The 19,785-nt window shown below is 44.5% G+C and overlaps 1 protein-coding gene and 1 long non-coding RNA gene across 3 annotated transcripts in view; one reads left to right on the top strand and one right to left on the bottom strand.

Annotated features, from left to right (window-relative positions):
• LOC102529815 (AGBL carboxypeptidase 4) overlaps positions 1–4,999 on the top strand; it is a 121,208-nt gene extending 116,209 nt beyond the window's left edge. Inside the window, 2 exon segments of the mRNA XM_072974492.1 lie at positions 3,572–3,675; positions 3,678–4,999. Of these exon segments, the coding sequence (XP_072830593.1) occupies positions 3,572–3,675; positions 3,678–3,799 (226 nt within the window). The 3' untranslated portion in view covers positions 3,800–4,999.
• The window catches only part of LOC116283086 (uncharacterized), a 43,892-nt gene that overhangs the window by 16,547 nt on the left and 7,560 nt on the right, over positions 1–19,785 (bottom strand). Inside the window, exon 2 of one of the 2 annotated variants that reach the window (XR_004192608.2) lies at positions 899–1,064. The exons of the other annotated variant lie outside the window; for it this stretch is intronic. This is a non-coding gene — a long non-coding RNA (uncharacterized lncRNA). The remainder of the gene's footprint in view (positions 1–898; positions 1,065–19,785) is intronic. 2 annotated transcript variants of the gene reach the window in all.

The following is a 19,785-nucleotide window of genomic DNA, read 5'->3' on the forward strand; positions in this document are numbered from 1 at the left end:
AATTATATCGTGTTGGTTTCCAGCTACGTGCTGGCAGAAGCCTGTCAGCGTCCCTGGGTGCCGGGCCACCCTTCAGAGAGGCTGCCTGGGGAGGGCCAGGATGTGGGCCGGAGAGCACAGGCTCAGGGATGTGGCCTTGATGATCAAAACTGAGACCCTACACTTACCTGGACCACAGTGTCACAGTCACAGGGCTCAAACTCAAAATGCACCATCAAGGTGGATAAAAATTAGACAAGGAAAATGAAAATGAGCAGGCCAGGTGAGCCTCAGCGGGAAGGCAGAGAGTGAGCATGGAGAGTGGGTGGGCCTCCGAGGGCGAGGTGGGCTCAGGCACATGATGGGTTGGGAGGACCGCTTCCACCATGCAGTTTTGATGTAAGTAGGGGTGGGGTGGGAATCATCAGCTATTTCTCACACTGGAACCCATCATGTGGCAGGCCCTACACTGGGGGCTGAAGGAACATAAACTTTATCCATCAGGAGCCCAAATTTACAGTGGGGAAAGCATGTACATATGCAGAGATAAACAGTACTGAGCACAATGTGTAAAACTGCTCAGCTACCCATCAGATTACACCCTCTCTCCAAAGCCTTCCATGGCTCCCCATTACCTTCAGGATATTTCAGCCCCTCTTCTTGCTATTCAAAGTCCTGGCCTACATTTGAAACTTCATGTACAGCCTCCTAGGACATGCCATTCTCCTGTACCTTCTCCACCCCACCTGCTTTCTACCACTTTATACCCCCAATCAGTTATTTTCATATTCACCCTTTTCTGTCTTCCTGGGATGTTCTCTCCTTTATCTCTAGATAGTGAACACCATCTTACTTTCAAAGCCCAGTCCAAATATTGCACTGTTTCTTTGTCCTTGTTCTCCACCTGAGGTAGACCTACCTCCTGTCTGCTGGATTCCCTCACTGCATGTGTGCATGCACGTGTGTGTGGTCGTCCCATGCGGTCTCGTCATGGCACCTTCACAGGGCTGGCTCCTCCACTGGATGGGTTGCTCCTTGAGGCACTGTTTTAGTCACTCCTGTAACCTCAGTGCACAGTCCAGGTCCTAGTGGGGAGTAAGTCCTAAATAAGCCCTGAATGGATGAATTACAAAATAGTAGAAGTGAAGAAGCCCCTAAGCATCACCTACTTCAACCCCTGCATGTTACAGCAAAGGAACATGAGACCAAATGAGAAATTACTCTCCCACATCATCTGGCACACACTTGGCAGCCAGCAGGAGTATCCCCAGAAGGCTTCAGGGAGGAAGCGGGGTTTGAACTTGGTGCTCAAGGACAGGTAGACTTCAAATGGATGAAACAGAAAGGGGAGAGCAGCTACTGCAGGTTGGGTGAGAGGGTTTAGGAGGCAAGAAGCAGAACATGGAAAGACACACTCCAAGGCAGTGACAGGCCAGGGCGGCTGGAGGAGTAGGGCCGGCAAAGATGGGGCCGAGGGTTCATTCTCGTCACCAAGCTGTCCTCAAGCACCTCCTCCACCCCCGGCCCAGGCCACTCGGGAACCAGAGAGAAAAGTCAGAGGCATCAGACTCACAGTCCCGTGAGCTGGGCAAAGCTGGGCAAAGAACTCCCTAGAAAGTGGTGTGCTGAGGGAGGAGGCGCAAAGTGCTGCAGAAGCCTCGAGAAGGGAGAGGCTTATTTTCTCGGGAGTCGGCCTCCCAGAGGAGGCGAGTCTGGAGAGGTAGAAGAGAAGCAGCTCTGCGGGGCCCAGACCCCAGATGCTTGCCTTCCGGCCCCCTTCTCTCTGTGCCCTCTTCGCCAGCTGCAGAGGCCCTCTGCCTCTGTATCGCCCCACAGCCATTCCGTACCTATTCATACTCCTCGCCAGCCCTGCACACGCCATCTACCTGGGGCTGCCCTACCTGTGATTACACCTGGGCTTGCACACCCTCCTTGACCCAAAGAAACATACCCATCTTATTTCCCATGCTCCCTTTGGGTGTGAGGAACCACATTCTCAGTGATATATGAATGGCACCTTGTAATTGGCAAAGCTCTTCCCTACCCCCATTTACCATGCCTACAAGGCAGGAAGGACATGGGCCCGTCTCTGTTTTAGAAATGAAGAAATGGAGGCTCAGAGAAGGGAAGAGGCTTCTTCAAGATGACACTGCCTGTGAACAACATGCCAAGCATGTGTCCCGGGCTGCTGATGGGGACTAAGGTCTAGAGGTATCTCACCCACACTAGGCAGCCCGGCCACGTTAGCTCTCCGTTGAGTGTGCAGTTTCCGGCAGTGAGATTCCTGGGGGCAGGGAAGACATGTTAGGACAGGGTGGCCCTTTTCTGTGCTGCCGTCTATTCTATCTTTACTTTATCCATGACTCATCAGCAGTGAAGGAAAATGAGTACTCCAGGGTCAAAGCAAGATGGGTTATAAGGAGTCACTTCTTGAATCTTAAACCAAGTGGCTCAAGAGATTCCCGTGTCTATGGCATTTACCATTTTTTGCTACGCACTGTACTTCTCTATTATCCCCTTTTTGCAGTTATTATTTTGTGCAACTGTCTCCTCTACTAAACTGTAAGCAGCCTGAGGACAGCATCAATGTCTGACTCACCTCTGTCACCTCCAGAGTCCATCAAACCATCCCTAGCACCTAGCACCACGCCTTTGTAAGTCACGGTCAGCAAGGGAAGACGCTAGGTGTATTGATTCGTATTATCTCCTTTAACTTCGCACCACTCTGCAAGACTAGAATATTTCACCATTAATTTGTAAATGAAGCTCGGAGAAGTTTAATAACTTGCCCAAGGTCACACCTGTCATATATAGCTGACCGGGGGATTCAGTTCAGTTCTTTCTGGCTTGTCCACTCTTTCTACTGAAATAAATCTTAGTCCAGCGTATGAATGACACATCGATGTCATGACACTAGTCAACAACATAATGAACAAACAATGCCTTGTACGAGGAAAAATGCAAAAATGGATAAAACTTGGTCCCTGGACACCTGGAGCTTCTAGTCTAGTGTGTGAGCAGAACAGACAGTGGCAGATTACTAAAGAGTAGTGTGAAGGGTGCTGCACTGAGCGCTGGGGGCTGGGATACAGAGATGAACTAGACACATCGCAGCCTTCCGAGAGCCCCCAGGCTGGTGGCGGAGACAGACTCATCACAAAATAACACAATGAGGCTATGCTGAGAAATACAAAGGGAGCCCATGATGGCTATGAAGGCAATGAGGTCCCAGACCCTGTTAAGCTATAGCTTCTTCTGTGTGTCTATCCCCAGCCTATCGTGAAATGGATAGAACGATTAGAATCTAGGTAGAAAATGTGGAAGACGTGGAGCTGCAGGACAGTTTTTCTCTAGAATCAGAATGATGCAACGTATCCGTCCATCCATCTAAGAGTCATTCATTAAGTCACACTGCCTGCTTTGAACCAGGCCCTGGGATGGGTCCCTGGGAGGCAGAGAAGAGGAAGTCAAGGCCACTGCTCCCAGGAGGTCACAGTCCAGTGGAGGAGATAGACATGCACACAAGTGAATTCAGTATAGTGTGTATATGTGCTGTCTTTCTTCTCTCTTTCTGTTATCTTCCCCTTTGCAGGAAAGAAAAACCCCCTCCCTACAAGCACCCATTCCTGCGGGGCCCGGCCAGCAACTACCCCAACGGCAAAGGGGACAAGAAGAGCTCCATGAACCATAAAGACCCTTCACACTCTTTTTAAGGACATGGAGTCCAGGGAGGTCTTGTGGTGACAGGAGCATGCATTTTCTGCTGAGGCATGAAATTAATCACCCTTCTCTAGTCTCCAAGATAAGGGTTGTGAGATAATGAATAAGCTAGTGAAAAGGAAGGGGAAAAAATGAGAAATCTCACCATTGATTTTCCCTTTTACCAATGGAAAATCGATCGTGAGCCTTCAGCTTAAGGAACAAAACAGAAGACTTAAACCAGACGAGTACAGATACTATTCTCCTGAACACAGACATCCTCACAGGCAAAGAAAAGCCACATCCTTTTTGAGAGGTTGACACTTCTCAGGTCAGTGCTTTCCAGCCCCTCTACTGCTTTAAGTTGTACAGTTACTACAGATGGTTACCTTTTAGAATAGGCGAGTTGTTTATAGTTTTAGAAATGCAGTTTCCGCATTTGCTGATCCAAACATCAGCAACACAGATAACCCAAAGACAAATGCACTGTTGGGAACAACGGGACAGGATTTTTGAGATCATGGTGGTCTTAGACAGACAGTCGCTTTATCTATGAGCTGCATGCTTCCTGACTCTCCAAACCCCAGCATGCAACCTCAGAAAACTGCTCTGAGAGTTCTTTTCCAACAACCTGGGTAGTTTAATTTAAAACTTTAGCTCTTAAAGCAAAAAGTGCTGGCTGCACATTCCAAAAGCTCTCTCATAGTTAAGATCTCTAGATCCTGGTGTCTGAGATCAAACCTGACCACCAAAGAGGTGGGCATGGAAAATCTGCAATTGGAGATGGGGTGGGGGTTGGGGGAGGCTGCCTGCCAGGCACAGAAGATGCAAAAGACACAGGGATGCACTCCAAGGCAGGTGGGGATGATCAAATAAAACAGCGGCAGTGGCAATTCCCAAAGTGGGGCAAGCTCGATATTGTGCATTTTTCTACAGAGTAAAGTGCCTCTGCATGATGAATGGGTCCGAGGGAGTCAGCTCCCCTCCTGTCTGTGAAGCAGCAGGCTGAGTCACCATGACAGCCTGCTAATTAAAATGACCTCCCGGAAATGAGGATTAGGAACTAGGGAGAGGGAGGGAGACTCAAGGGAGATAGGGCCTTGAGCACAAAGCTTCGGTTTAGCATCCTTTTGCTTTGGGTTGAAGATTTTCAAAGTCAGTTGCAAAAATTGAGAGCAAAGCTAATTTTCCCATTGCTGATTGGTTTTCAGAAATGATAACAAAGAACCATAAGTTGGCTACAAACGTTGTGTTGTCAATACAGCTTCTCCCCTGGGCTCTTGTTGCCCAGAGGAACACAAATAAAGAGCTTCATGCAGCTTCTCTGTTCCTCTGAGCGTTCTTGGCGCCTTTCCCTCTAGGTCTCTCGCTCCCTCAAGAACCAGCCAGTCGACCCAAATTTGGTGTAACCCTCACTTTGCTGTCAGGAACTTTGTCATCAAGATAAGGATGAATAGCCAACACTTGACTATCCCTCAGTTCCTGTAGCAGAGACCTGGGGAGTTTATTTGACTGCAGCCTGCTCAGCATGAGCCAGCATCATGGTAGGCCTTTCCAAAATGATAGCATCTCTGAAGACAGCATAAACAGAGGCAGGTCACATAAAATCAGAGTGATGAGAGTCCAGATCTGCTTTTCCCTGGTCACACTGCTTCCCTAATGTGACCATTTTTAGACCCTACTTTCTTTTTGGCGTTAAGATGGATTGTTTTACAGATCTATACTGCATAAATAATGGCATGGCACATTTACATTCTATTGGAAGTAAACTGTTATCTATTTTAGTCAAATCCTCACTGATGTAAAAACATCATCTATTTTCATCAACTTTTTATCAACGGAATAGCCTGTTACAGATCCCACTTTCTAAAACCTGCATTGATTAACTGGGTCACAGACCTTACAGGCAGCAGGCATGCTAGCGCTTTAAGAGCAAAAATTTAGAGCCAGGCAACTCTGGGTTCTAATTCTGCATTCAGACCCTGGTTCTGTCTCTTAATATCTGTGTGATCTTGGGTAAGTTGTTTAAGCTCTCTGAATCTTAATTTCCTGTAAGACAGTGAGAGCAATGTCTACCTCATTACAATATTTATGTAGGTTTAATGAACTTAGGTGTGGGAAATGTCAGCAAAGGTGCTCAATAAATGATAGCTGTTACGTGGAATGGGACCAGGACAGTGAAGTGTCTGCAAATCATTTCCTGTTAGAAACAGATGAGGAGACTAGAGCTGTTTATCCCTGAAGTGAAAAATGAAAGGGAGTAGGGGCAGGAAAGCAGGATCACAATCTTTGAAATGTTGAGAAACATCTTGAACACTCTTTCAGTCCAAAGAAGCAAACTTGATCTGTGTTGCCAAAGGTAAGAGCCAAATCAAGGGAGGTGGTCTCAGTAAGGCAAATTTCAGCTCAAAAAGGAGGAAAACCTTCTAGTGAATAAGAGACATCAATCATTAGATGGGCTTCCTTGAGAGACACTGAGTTTCTCGTCACTAGAGGTATGCAAGCGGAGTCTGAATGAACATCTGTCATGGAGAAACTAGGGGGTTTTCTTCTCTAAGGGGTTGCTGGTAACACCTCCTAGTCCATAATTCTGGAGAGAAATGACATGAAACAGACGGTTATATTCCTGATGTCAGACAACAGAGTGTACAGTATAAAATGTATCATTTAACACTAAGCAAGTGACATGTCTCTGAATTAGAGAGGATGGACCCTACTAACATTTAGCAATCCTTAAGAGGGAAAAAGACATGGCTATAAAGCAGATGTGTTTGTAGGATGTTTGCAAAATGACTGCTTCTCCACATTGGGAGGCTAAGGCTAAGGGACCAGGGGCTGGCAGTGGACCGCCCTGTGGCCTTGGCCTGCTCAGCAACTCCCTAGCTTTCTTGGACCAGGTTATACCTATGGTCTCAGGTTAGAGGGGAAGGGTTTCAGCACTGAGATGGAGGACAGCACCAACCTGGCCAATGAAGGAGCCTGAACCTACCAGCCCACCAAGCCCAGCAGGGGGCGCTCTAGCCTCTCTTCTGGTCTGCTCACTTCCTTCTCAGGGTAGAGCCACCAAACAACTATACCGAGACAACTATACAAAAAGGAAAGGAGGAGAGCGGAGGGACATGCTGAGCTTCTACCTGGCTCCATAAACAGTGCCATTTTGTTCTGCACTAGTCCAGAGGCTCAGAGACAGGACTGAAAAGTCTATCTACCCTCAAAAGCTATGGCAGACAAGCTAGAGGCCACCCAGACTCTTTGTACTAAGGCCCACCTGCCCCTGGGTCACCTGCCTCTGATGATGGTGGTGGTGCAGCAGCAGCTGGTATAGCAGGGGGCCTTCGGCCAAGAGCTTTCCCTGTTGCCTGTGAGTGAGGGAGGACCACAGGATGAGCTTGCGTCCTCTCGCTGTAATTCAATGACACACCTGAGACTTGCCTAAGAGGACCGACTCATTTTCCTAAGTAGTAAGTGCAGTGCCAAGCATGGAAGTCTCAGGTGATTAACATTTGTGAAGCATCAATGCATCCACTACCCAGTATTTATTGAACATTTGCTCTGTGCCAGGCATTGTGCCAGATGCCTTTGTATCCATTGCCTTATTTGATACTCCCAACAGCCCCTTGAGGTAAGTATCATTTTCTCATTTCCCAAGTGAGAAAATTAAGATTCCTAAAGGTAAAATCCTTTGTTTGCATTCATATGGCTAGAGAGAACGTGGATTCAAATCCAGCTTCCCACTACTCCACACAGGACCACCTTCTCCATTTGTTTCCAGGTAAAAAATCAGGTCAAAACAGGAAAGCAGGTGAAAGCAGAATAACAAGTAAACCAAAACATCACTTAGAGGTAGTGGGGGGGGGTGGGAGAGAGGAAGGAGCATCTAAGTTTCCAGGCTGGGTGTCAGTGTAAGGATTTCAGGAGCTGAAACCCTGCCTTATTCCCAACTCTCATTCCCACACACCTGTCTGAGTTCTTGCTGGGCCTTCCAACAGGGTAGGATTTGGGCAAGGGGCTCATTTACTGCTTGAAATGCAGAGGCTTCTAGATCTTCCAGGATCCCTGGAAGCTCAGCAATGTAGTCATTACAGGCCCCATCCTGGAACCCTCTCGGTTACTGACCCCAGGCCGCTGAGCTAATTATAGCTTTGTATCACTCCCTCCTTCTGGAGTGTGTAAGCAGAGCCCACTGTGTCCCTCAAGTGTTGTTCAGAAATTTCCTGAGTCCTGCCTCTTTTAAGAGCACCAAGATTAGCGATCCTTTCCCTGTGGCTCAGCTCAGCCAATGGGGCACCAGGGCAGACAGAAAAGGGGAGACATTATAACCTAATAAGGACAGCCTAGGCTTAAAAAGTCAGATAAACTAAAATGTGAATCCTAGCTCTTCTGCCAACTAGCTGTATGGCTTTGGGCAAAAAATTAACCTCTCTCAGCCTCAGGATCCACATCTGTAAAATGGGAATGAAAATATCTATCTCCTATAGTTATTGTGAAGATTAAACGTAATAATACAGGGCCTCTAGTTAACACTGTATTGTGCACTTTATATTTGTTAAGAGGGTAGATCTCACATTAAGTATTCTTATAACAACAACAACAACAAAACAAACACATAGACTAACAAAAAGAGATACAAGGGACATTTTTGGAGGTGGTGATATGTCTATTACCTTGACTGTGATGGTGGTATCATGGGTGTTTGCCTATGTCCAAACTTACCAACTTGTAAACATTAAATATGTACAGTTCTTTGTATATCAATTAAATACGTCAGTAAAGCTGTTTTCAAGATATAATAACATCTATAAAACACCAGGTAGAGTAGAACTCTTTCCCTAACCGCTCACCACTCACTTGCTTGCTAGGATTGGAAACCCCTTTCCTTGAAGCCAAAGCTTTTCTTACCCCTAAATGAAGTGCAGACAGAAGTACAAACCCTCCCTGAGGACAGAAATGAGAGAACTGTCTAGAAAAATGACAGTCACACTGAGGGATCCATGTGTTTGTAAGCTGAGGCTCTGAACAGGTGGGAAGATGGTGCTGGACACAATGTTCTCCCAGCCTGAACTGAGGCAGAGCTGATAAGAACAAAGAGAGGGGGATATAGATTCTACAAGATACCGTGTTTTACTGAAATAACAAGAAAAAAATCTTAGCAGGATTTATAAGAGGCTGTGTTGTCTTTGACTGGCATACAATGTCTCAAGGATCATCTCTGAAGTTATCATGCCAATACGCTCTGCCAGCTGAAGCTCAGGACTTCCCTGAAGCCCTTCACCTCTTTTAACTCTACCTACTCTCACCAAACTACAGTGCATGCTGGGCAGGGCTCATTTCCCCCATTTTGCAGAAAGAAGAAACTGGTATCAGTGTGATTAAGTTCCTTTCCCATAGTCCACAGCTGGTAAGTAACTAGGACAGGACCTGGGCACACACTCGACTCTGCCACACCCCACTGCCTCTCTGTTCAACCCCAAACCTCAACACTAAGCCTGACCAATTCAGAGAGTCATTCCTATGACATCTATCCTAACTCCTTAATGCTTAAAATTCCCTTGTTCCCCAAAGACCTCAGGTTTATTTTTGTCTGACCCCATGTCAGTCTGAAATCCAAATCTGCTTCTCTCCCTGACACCAGCTGTCCTGGTTAATGTCTTCTTTTCCCACCTAGCAGCCCAGGCTGGAGAACTCACCATTGTCTTAACTCCGTTCCCTTCCACTACCCACATGGACAGCCAGTCACCAAGGCCTATTGCTTCTGCCTCTGCGATGTGTCTGCCTTCAAGCAGCATAATGGAGTGTGACTCTAGAGTCAGATGGTCCTGAGTTTTAATGCCAGCTCCACGACTTGCTATTTCTGTCTTGTGAACCACTTAAAGCAGTTTACTTTCCTCATCTTCAAAATGGGGAAATAATACTTATTGGCAGGACCATGGTGCATTTTCCCTCCTCTACCTTTTCCATGCCCTCCCTCCTCTTCACTCCTACCATCATGTCCTGCCTGGGTTGCTGCAGCAGCCCCTCACTGACCTCCCCACCTCCACGTGGTCTCCTGCTAATCAATTCTCTCGCTCCAAAGGAGCTTCCACCATCTCTATAAAACAGGACCCCATGCTTATGGCACCTCTTCTGTATCAACTGTCCAAGCCAGGAGCTTGGATATCATCCCACTTTTGTGTCTTTCACACCTCCCTTCCGATCAGTTGCCACATCCTGCTGGTTCTGCCTGCTGAGTATCTCTCGTATCCACCTGTAACTCCACTCTTCTTAACTTCAGAAAATCTTTCTCATCACTCAAGACTTAGCTCAGATATCCCAACTCCAAGACACCCTCCCCAGTCTAGAGCTGTAACAAATGGCTTCCTTTCCTTGTGTCCCCGCCACTATGCTTACTGATCTATTTATCAGTTATTCACCCAGATGACAGTCACCTCCTTCACTATCATTTAATTTCTGAGAGCAGAGAGTAGGTCTTATTCACCTCTCTACCTCTCCCAGCACCTAACACAGTTCCAGACACAGAAGAGGAACTCAGCTAATGCAGCAGAATGAAAGAATGAATAAACCTTAAATCCAAAATTCCACTGTGAACTTATCCTAATAGCTGGATCCTAATTACAGATTTATCTTCCCAAAGCACTGACCTGAGACATTCCACTGCTCAGACTTCATCCATGGCTCCCCTTACCTACAGAACTGAATTCCAATGCCACATGAAAGGCAGCATGTATAAGTCCTGGATGGCCTTTCAAGGCCCCAGTCTCTACGGAGAGACGAAGAAGACAGACTTACTGAATCTCTAGTCTTTTCTTGAAAGCCAAATTCATTTTTAGAGCCCAAGGCAGTTTGACCACTTCTCTTTTAACAATAAAAACAACTACTGTTGCTGCTGCTGGTGCTACGACGTTGTTAATCTGCTGTTACTATTACTACTGCTCATCTACGACTACCTTTTGCTGCTGCCACTATTACTGCTACCACCGTTATTATTAATCTACTGCGACCACCACCACCACCACCACCTCCACCGCTGCTGGGGCTGCTGCTCTGCCTGGGCTGAGCGCCTGCTCGCCCCGGGCCCTACACTGGTTGCTCTGTCTTACATGATCTCACATAATCCTCACAACCACCCTCTGAAGCCGGGGGTGTGCCTTGAGAAGGAAACAGAAGCTTGGAGGCTAAGTCATCTGTCCAAAGCGGCACAGCTCCTAAGTGGAGGACCTTGCATGTCACCAGCCTCCTGGGCTTGCGTTCCTTCCGTCTTCCCCTCCGCCTTTATGTGCACATTCCTAAGACTGACAAAATGATAAATATTTAATGCTGGTTATAAAAAGCCTCTGCCTCAGGAAGCTCACTGGTTCCTCTCTGTTACCGAGCACGACCTCATTCCCCTGAGCCTGGCTCTAGGCGCTCTCCTGGGCAGCTGGCAGTCTGTCCCTGCTCGTCCTCTATGCCCCAGTCTCCTCCTTTGAAACGACTGCTGAGAAACGACTGCCTGACAGGCAGAGCTGGCGCCACCCTCAGAGTTCTGACAGCAAGAGAGATGCTTCGCAGGAGATCAGGGTCAGGCGGTGCAGGGGAGGCACAGCCCTCTGATGACCCACCCCTTGCCCTGCTCCTGCATTAAAAGCAGATGCTGGAGGGAGCTTCCCCACGGAACATCCCACAGACCTCTTCTTCCTCCACCCAAACCACTTCCTACCCACAGGATTCAAACTGTAAAGACAGAAGGATTTACAGACATAGCCAGTAGGAACCTGGGCCAGGCTCCCAGCTCTGATACTGCCTGGCTGTGTGGCATTAACCAATCTCTTACCCTGTCTGGAGTTATCCTAGAGCTTCAGCTAGTTTCCATTTCTTATCTTTAATATGGGGACATAATCCTCAACTGACCTACTCTCAAGAGTATTATGAGGATCCGAAGAGAGGATAATTGAGAAAGTATAGTATTTTGACAAGTATTTCCCAGGATTTTCTCCCCTCCTTCGGAGACCTCATAAAGGTCCCCCACCTGGTCAAGGCCTTGCCTTTGACCTGGAATTGTCCTGTCATTAATTGAGCCAACAAAGTGTATCAAACACCTGTGTTTGACAGGCACTTCTCATTCCTCTCTGCTGCCCTGATTCCTACCTATCCTTCAAGACCCCTTCTCCAGGAAGTCTTCCCTGACCTCCCAGCCCTCAGGGATAACTCAGCCTCTGACCTCCTGGAGAACTATTGTCTACACCTTTCATTTGGCCCTTAGCAACTGGCTTTGGTGTTTCACTTCTCCTGTGTATGAGCTCGGTCTTCCCAACTCTACTCTGCCTTGTTCTTGGGGTGAGATGATTAGAGATGGCAAACCAGCCTTAGTCTCTGCTCAGGGCCCAGGGCCCAGTACAAGGCCAGGCAGAGAGTAACCATTCACTGAGCACTGCAGGTGCTGCTGCTACTGAGGAGGAGGAGGGGAACATGGAGATGCCTGCTCCGAACAGAACACTTCTGTGAGGCTGATGCCACTCCTTCCCCCCCTCCCTCTCTCCAGAAGTTCATAAATAAGGGCAACCCCTTAAACTTCTGGGCAGAGTGGAGCAAACCTAGCTTACTGGCAAGGCTAAAAGCTTACTTAAGGCTAAGAGCATTCTTGGGAGAGAGAAAAAGAAAGTAGAGGGAAGGAGAGGCTGGGTGAGGTGAAAAAGATAAAGTAACTATAATGGATGTTAGTGAGGGGTGTGTGTGTGTGTGTGTGTACACGTACGTACGTACATATGTACGTACTGGTATTTGCATTGTGTACGAGGCTTTTATCAGTAATCTCTTTATATTTGGGTATGAAAATGCATGAGTTTGTATAGTTGTGAATGTTTGTGTGTGCATTACTAAGTATTAGATTACAGATCACTGTCGATTCTAAGCACATTTTTATATCAACTCCTAGTCTGAGGTCCTGGGTTAAGTTCCTGTTTGAAATTCTATCTAATCTCTTGACATTTCATCCATATTAATGCATCACCCCTCTGCCCAGCCTCCCTGAGACTGTGACCAGAGGATGTCAGGGCCACCTCTCCTTCCCAATCTCAGTGAAGGCTGAGGCGGATTCCAGCCAGACTGGTCCCCGGGGTAGGAAGCTCACCCGGGGCCCCTCAGAGGGTGACCTTGTGTCTACGGCTCTTTTCTGCATCTCAGCCTTCATGCTCCTGTCTCTTTCCCTCTCTCCTTCTTCAGGCCAGCCTCAGCTGAAGGTTGAAAACACAACTGTGGTGCAGTGTTGGGAAGGGAGAGGCTACTCTCCTTAAAACCCCAATACCTCTCCAAGCTGCTCCTAGAGAACCAAATGGTTCAGAGCCATGGTTCCAGAGCGTTCTCCTCTGTTCAATTTTAGAAGCACTCACGGAGGGCCAGCTCTCAACTAGGCTGAGTCCTGGGCGGCAGTTGGGTGCACCACTGTGAAAAAACACTTCATTGCTCTGGCCCACAGAACAGCTCCAGGGGCCCTGAGACCTTGACTTTGCTGAAATGCAAATACACTGGGGTGGGGACTTGCAAACATTAAGCCTTGTTCATCATGCATGCCTAAATTCATTCTTTAGCGAGTTTAGCATCCATTCATTCTTTTGTTCATACATTCATTTATCCTTAAGAAGGTCATGTGGTTGTTAGAGTGCTAACCCAGAAGCCTGGATTTAAGCCCTATTCAGCTACTGTCATCTGCCCTCTTTGAACCTCAATCTCCCCTGCAGAATGGAATTAAGAATGAGTGTTCTCGCTAATTCACAGAGTTATTGTAAGGAACTTCAGGGGAAATGGAGGTAGGATGGAGAAGGAGCTAACACTCTCTGAGTGCATCCATTCTACAGCCACACAACGGGAGAGAGACAAGGGCAGGGGATGGGGACCTCGAAATGATCCATTAGAAAGAGCCTGAACTGGAAGCAAAAATATCTGGAATCAAATCCAAGTCTACTAGCATTTATGTAACAGAAGAGTCACACACCCTCTCTCAACCTCAGTTTGTCCGTCTATAAAATGGACCTGTTGAAATAGGTGATCACTAAGGGCTCCTACAATTCTGCCATTTGAAGAGTTCTAGGACCCCTCCAATCCAGTTGCCTACCCTGAAAGAGCATCTCATTATTGACCCTGAAAAGCATTATCAGGTTTCTAGCCCAATGCTCTGGGCAGGATGGGTAGGCAGTAAATTTTCATACGCAGCTCAGCAACACTGGTGGTGATGCGAGCCTCCCAAAGATTCTCTCTGTTCTCAGACCTGATGCTGAACCAGAGGCCTCTGGGGAGATGAGACCAGCGGGTGACACAACGAATCTTGCATACCGAAGGTGCAGTGCTGCGGACCTCATTAACATCACCGTATAATAGATATCATGAAGCATGTTTGAGCTGCCAGACAGAATAAAGTAATGTTTTATCTTGAGTGTTGATTAGTGGTGAGTAACAAATGAACTTGTGTTTTATTTACTGGCCCTCACCGCACAGCCCTGCTATGGCTGCCCTAGATCCTTGAGAAGGCACACCCTGATTCCAATGGCATGCATTACAAACTGCTTGCCAAGCAGCTGGAGAACTGGGACCCCGACTGGATGCTCTAATAGACTCATGCAGAGAGTGGGGCCCAGGAGTACGGACTCTGGTATTCGACAGATCCAGCTGAGATTCAGCCCTGCCACCAGGTAACCTTGAGCCACTTCTATGACCCTCAGTTTCCCCACTTATAAAGTGAGATTAATTAATGCCTCGGTCACAGGAGGTTTGTGGATAAATGACATGATATGAATAAAGTCCCTAGCAAATGGACAAATGGAAGTGTCCCTTCGAGAGTAACTATTATTATTAGTCACATTCACATTACTCTTAAGCTCAGTATTTCTAAGGTAATCAGTCAAGCCAAAATGCTGGTGCACACACACATGGGAAGGTATGGGCCCTCATCATAAATGGACACTGAGGTAACAGGGTCTTCCTCTGTCAACAGCAGGTGGTCATTTGTCCACCTCCAATGGTGTCCTCCTCTCCTTTCATTATAATATCATCAGTCTTTCTTTCTTCCATCCTTTCTCTCTTTCTTTCACTCATTCATAATGCCTCCTATGCTATCTTCATTTGGGTTCTTCCAAAAGCAGAGACCAAGACAAGAAACTGAGAGCTAGCAGCTTATTCTCCAGGTGATACTGGAAGCAGACAAAAGAGAGAGGCAAAAGTGAGACAGAGCTGGGGAAAACCCAGTAAAGGGTGTGTTAATGAGCTAATGACCACTGAGGGGAAAGGGGCCTCAATCCCTCCAGGAACTTTCTTAGAAATAATGTAAAAGCACTCCCCAGGGTTGTTTCCACAGATAGGGAAATAGTTGAGGGTTGCCTCCTTGGGTGTAAATTCCCCTTCAATTCCTAGTTGCTCCTCTGCAAGGCTGATCCTTGAGGCAGCCCTGGTCCATTTGGTAAGAGATGCTGGCCAAGTGCATGGAATGTTCCACCATGGCTGCACTGAAATCGTGAGCTAAGGAGATGTGGGGCTGGCATCACAAATATTCACTACACATGAGCACAGGAGGGTCAACTGAGGCATGAGTGCCTTGTCTTTGCTTCCCATGGCCGTGAAGTTTGGTAGGGGCAGTGTCTGGGTCTACTCTGCATCCCAAGAATCTAGCAAGTGCCTGCACAGCATTGCACACCTGGGCATAATTTGCTGAGTGAAAGGATGGATGGATGAGTGGATACCTGGGCATATGGATGGATAGCTGGACTTTCTCCTCTGTAAGAGTAATGCCTGCCTACAAATGCTGGGGGTAAATGGAGGTTGGGGGAGGTGGGATGCAGAAAGAGTTTTATGTACAAGGGTGATCAACATGGGGCATGGGCAGGTAGGTCAAAGGGTCCTCAGAAGAAATGAACCTAGAGCTGGGACAAGCGAGCTGCACCGAATGCTCGCCTCTAAGAGTGGCCTCAGCCTGGTACCCCAGCTTGGAATCAATGCCATAAATGGGAACCAGAGGAGTGGCTGAAATGAAATTGTGAAGAGAGCAGTCTCAGAGAGATATCAGAAGATCTGGAGAGCCCAGGGTGGTCAGTAGCCTGAAGCTTGGATTCAAAGGACCTCAGATTTACATACCCCTTAGGCCTTTGACCAGTCTTGCCCTTACTTACTGTCCACTGCAATACTGCATGAAAACTGAATTTCCTTTTAATAATTAGTGCACTGGATCAGGAAAAAGGAAAGTAAAAACAAAGTGCTGGGATTTTACTCATTTTAAGGCATCTTCATCTTTTATCAGAGTTGAAATCTTTAACTAAAGACCAACCTCTTTAAATAACATTTCGTTTTTCCTGATTATGAATATAATACTGCTTGTTTGGAAAACTTTAACTTTTTAAAAATAGGAAAAAGCATAAAGAAAATAACTTACCACCACCAAGAAATAGACCACTCAGTGTGTTTTAAATATATTTAACAACATTTAGATAATTTTATATATAGTTTTATGTATTTTGCCCCACTGAGCTCCCCAGGTGGATTGTAAAATATATAGCTTTCATGTAAAATTCTCCATGTCATTGACTATTCATTGAAAATAATTAGGGCTTTTACTGATTCTGTGGTATTCTATCACACAGTTAAAACCTAATTTATTTACCCATTCCCTCCCTAGACATTTGTCTTTTCCCATTTTTTGCTGTTACAAATTTTGCTGGTATGAACAGAATTGTGCAACCTCTTTTGTAGGCAATGTGTCCTTTAAATGTCCATATAAACCTATAAAGTGAATACTGTATAGGTTGCCTTTTTACAGATTAGGAAACTGAGCATCTGAGAGGAGTTAAATGATTTGTCAAAGGTCACTGTCTTAGTTCAGGTTTCCCAGAAACAGACCGTGGAATAAGGACCCAAGTATAAGGGATTTATTTAATAAGGGATCTCAAGAAAAAACAGCAGGCCCAGAAGTAGAAGAAAGAGGAAAAAGGGCCCAAGAAAATATTTGAAGAGAGAATAGCTGAAAACTTCCCTAAGCTGGGGAAGGAAACAGTCACCCAAGTCCAAGAAGTACAGAGAGTCCCATACAGGAATAACCCAAAGCAGAGCATATTATAATTAAAATGTCAAAAATTAAAGATAAAGACAGAGTATTAAAAGCAATGAGAGAAAAGCAACAAATAACATACAAGGGAACTCCCATAAGACTATCAGCTGAATGTCTGCTGAATTTTCAGAAGAATGTCTGTAGGCCAGAAGGGAATTGCATGATATATTTAAAGTGATGAAAGGGGAAAAACCTACAACCAAGAATACTTTACCCAGCAAGGCTCTCATTCAGATTTGATGGAGAAATCAAAAGCTTTACAGACAAGCGAAGCTAGAAGAATTCAGCACCACCAAACCAGCTTTACAACAGTTGCTAAAGGAACTTCCATAGGTGAAAAAGAAAATGCCACAACAAGAAAAAGACAATTACAAAATGGAAAAGCTCACTGGTAAAGGCAAACATACAGTAAAGGTAGGAAATCATTCTTGCACAAACTAGTAAAAAGAGTAAAAGACAATAGTAGTAAAATCGTCTGTACCCACAATAAGCAGTTAAGAGATAACACAAATGTAAAATATAATATCAAAACCAGTAATCATGAAGGGAGGAGAATACAAATGCAGGGTATTTAAAATGCATTTGAAATAAAAGGTCAGGAACTTAAAAGCAATTACATATATATACAGAATGTTATACCAAAACTTTATGATAACCACAAATCAAAAATCTATAACAGATATACACACAAAAAAGAAAAAGGAATCCAAGCATAACACTAAAGAGAGTCACCAAATCACAAGAGAAGAGAACAAAAGAAGAAAAGGAAGAAAAAGACCTATTAAAACAATTCACAAAATGGCAAGAAGAACATATATATCAATAATTACCTTAAATGTAAATGCACTAAATACTCCAACCAAAAAACACAGGCCGGCTGAATGGATACAAAAACAAGATCCATATATTTGCTGCCTACAAGAGACTCACTTCAGAGCTACAGATGAATACAGACTGAAAGTGAGAGGATGGAAAAAGGTACTCTATACAAATGGAAATCAAAAGAAAGCTGGAGTGGCAATACTTAACATCAGACAAAATAGACTTCAAAGATTGTTACAAGAGACAAAGAAGGGCACTACATAATGATCCAAGAAGACAGAACAATTGTAAATATACATGCACCCAACACAGGAGCACCTCAATATATAAGGCAATTGAAAACAGACATAAAAGGAGAAATTGACAGTAACACAATAACAATGTTAACACCCCACTTACATCAATAGACATATCACAGAAAATCAATAAGGAAATACAGACCTTAAATGACACACTAAACCAGAAGGACTTAATTGATATTTATAGAACATTCCATCCAAAAGCAGCAGAATACACTCTTCTCAAGTGTACATGGAACCAGGATAGATCATATGCTCACCCACAAAGCAAGCCTCAGTAAATTTAAGAAAACTGACTCATATAAAGCATTAGAAATCAACTACAAGAAAAAAAACTGCAAAAACCACAAACATGTGGAGGCTAAACAATATGCTACCAAACAACTAATGAATCACTGAGAAAATCAAAGAGGAAATCAAAAAATACTTCGAGACAACTGAAAATGAAAACAGGAAGATCCAAAACCTCTGGGATGCAGCAAAATCAATTCTAAGAGGGAAGTTTATAGCAATACAAGCTTACCTCAAGAAACAAGAACAATCTCAAATAAACAACCAAAATTTACACCTAAAGCAATCAAAGAAAGAACAAAAACCAAAGTTAAAAGGAAAGAAATCATGAAGATTAGAGTAGAAATAGAGACTAAAAAAAAAAAAAAGAGAAAAAGAAAAGATCAATAAAACTGAAAGCTGGTTCTTTGAAAAGATAAATAAAATTGACAAACCTTTAGCCAGTTTCATCAAGAAAAAAATGGAGAGGGCCCAAATTAATAAAATTAGAAATTAAAAAGGAGAGTTACAACCAACACTATAAAAATACAAAGGATCATAAGAGGATACCATGAGCAAATATATGCCAAAAAATGGACAACCTAGAAGAAATCAACAATTTCCTAGAAAGATACAACCTCCCAACACTGAACCAGGAAGAAATAGAAAATAAGAAGAGACTAATTACCAGCACTGAAATTGAATCAGTAATTAGAAAACTCCCAAGAAACAAAAGTCCAGGAGCATATGGCTTCACAGGGGAATTCTACCACACATTTAGGGAAGATTTAACACCAAATCTTCTGAAACTATTCCAAAAAAACTGCAGAAGAAGGAACACTTCCAAACTCATTCTATGAGGCCACCATCACCATGATACCAAAACCAGAAAAAGAACATCACAAAAAAAGAAAATTACAGGCCAATATCACTTATGAATATAGGTGCAAAAATCCTCAACAAAATACTAGCAAATTGACTCCAACAATACAGTGAAAGAATCATACACCATGATTAAGTGGGATTTACCCCTGGATGCAAGGCTTTTTCAATCAATATCCACAAATCAATCACTGATATATACCACATTAACATATTGAAGAATAAAAGCCATATGATCATCCCAATAGATGCAGAAAAGCTTTTGATAAAATTCAATATCCATTTATGATAAAAACTCTCCAGAAAGTGGGCATAGAGGGAACATACCTCAACATAACAAAAGCCATATATGACAAACCCACAACTAACATATACTCAATGGTGAAAAGCTGAAAGCATTTTCTCTAAGACAGGAACAAGAAAAGGATACCTACACTTGCCACTTTTATTCAACATAGTTTTGGAAGTCCTAGCCACAGCAATCAGAGGAAAAACAAACAAACAAAAAAGAAATAAAAGGAATCCAAATTGGAAAAGAAGTACAACAGTCAGTTTGCAGATGACATGATACTATACATAGAAAAATCCTAAAGACACTAACAGAAAACCACTAGAGCTCATCAATGAATTCAGTAAAGTTGCAGGATACAAAATTAATGGACAGTAATCAGTTACATTTCTATACACAACAACAAAATATCAGAAAAAAGAAATTAAGGAAACAATCCCATTTTATCATTCATCAAAAAGTATAAAATAGTTAGGAATAAA

Source organism: Vicugna pacos, chromosome 13 (genome assembly GCF_048564905.1).
Source record: "Vicugna pacos chromosome 13, VicPac4, whole genome shotgun sequence".
Taxonomy (NCBI): domain Eukaryota; kingdom Metazoa; phylum Chordata; class Mammalia; order Artiodactyla; family Camelidae; genus Vicugna; species Vicugna pacos.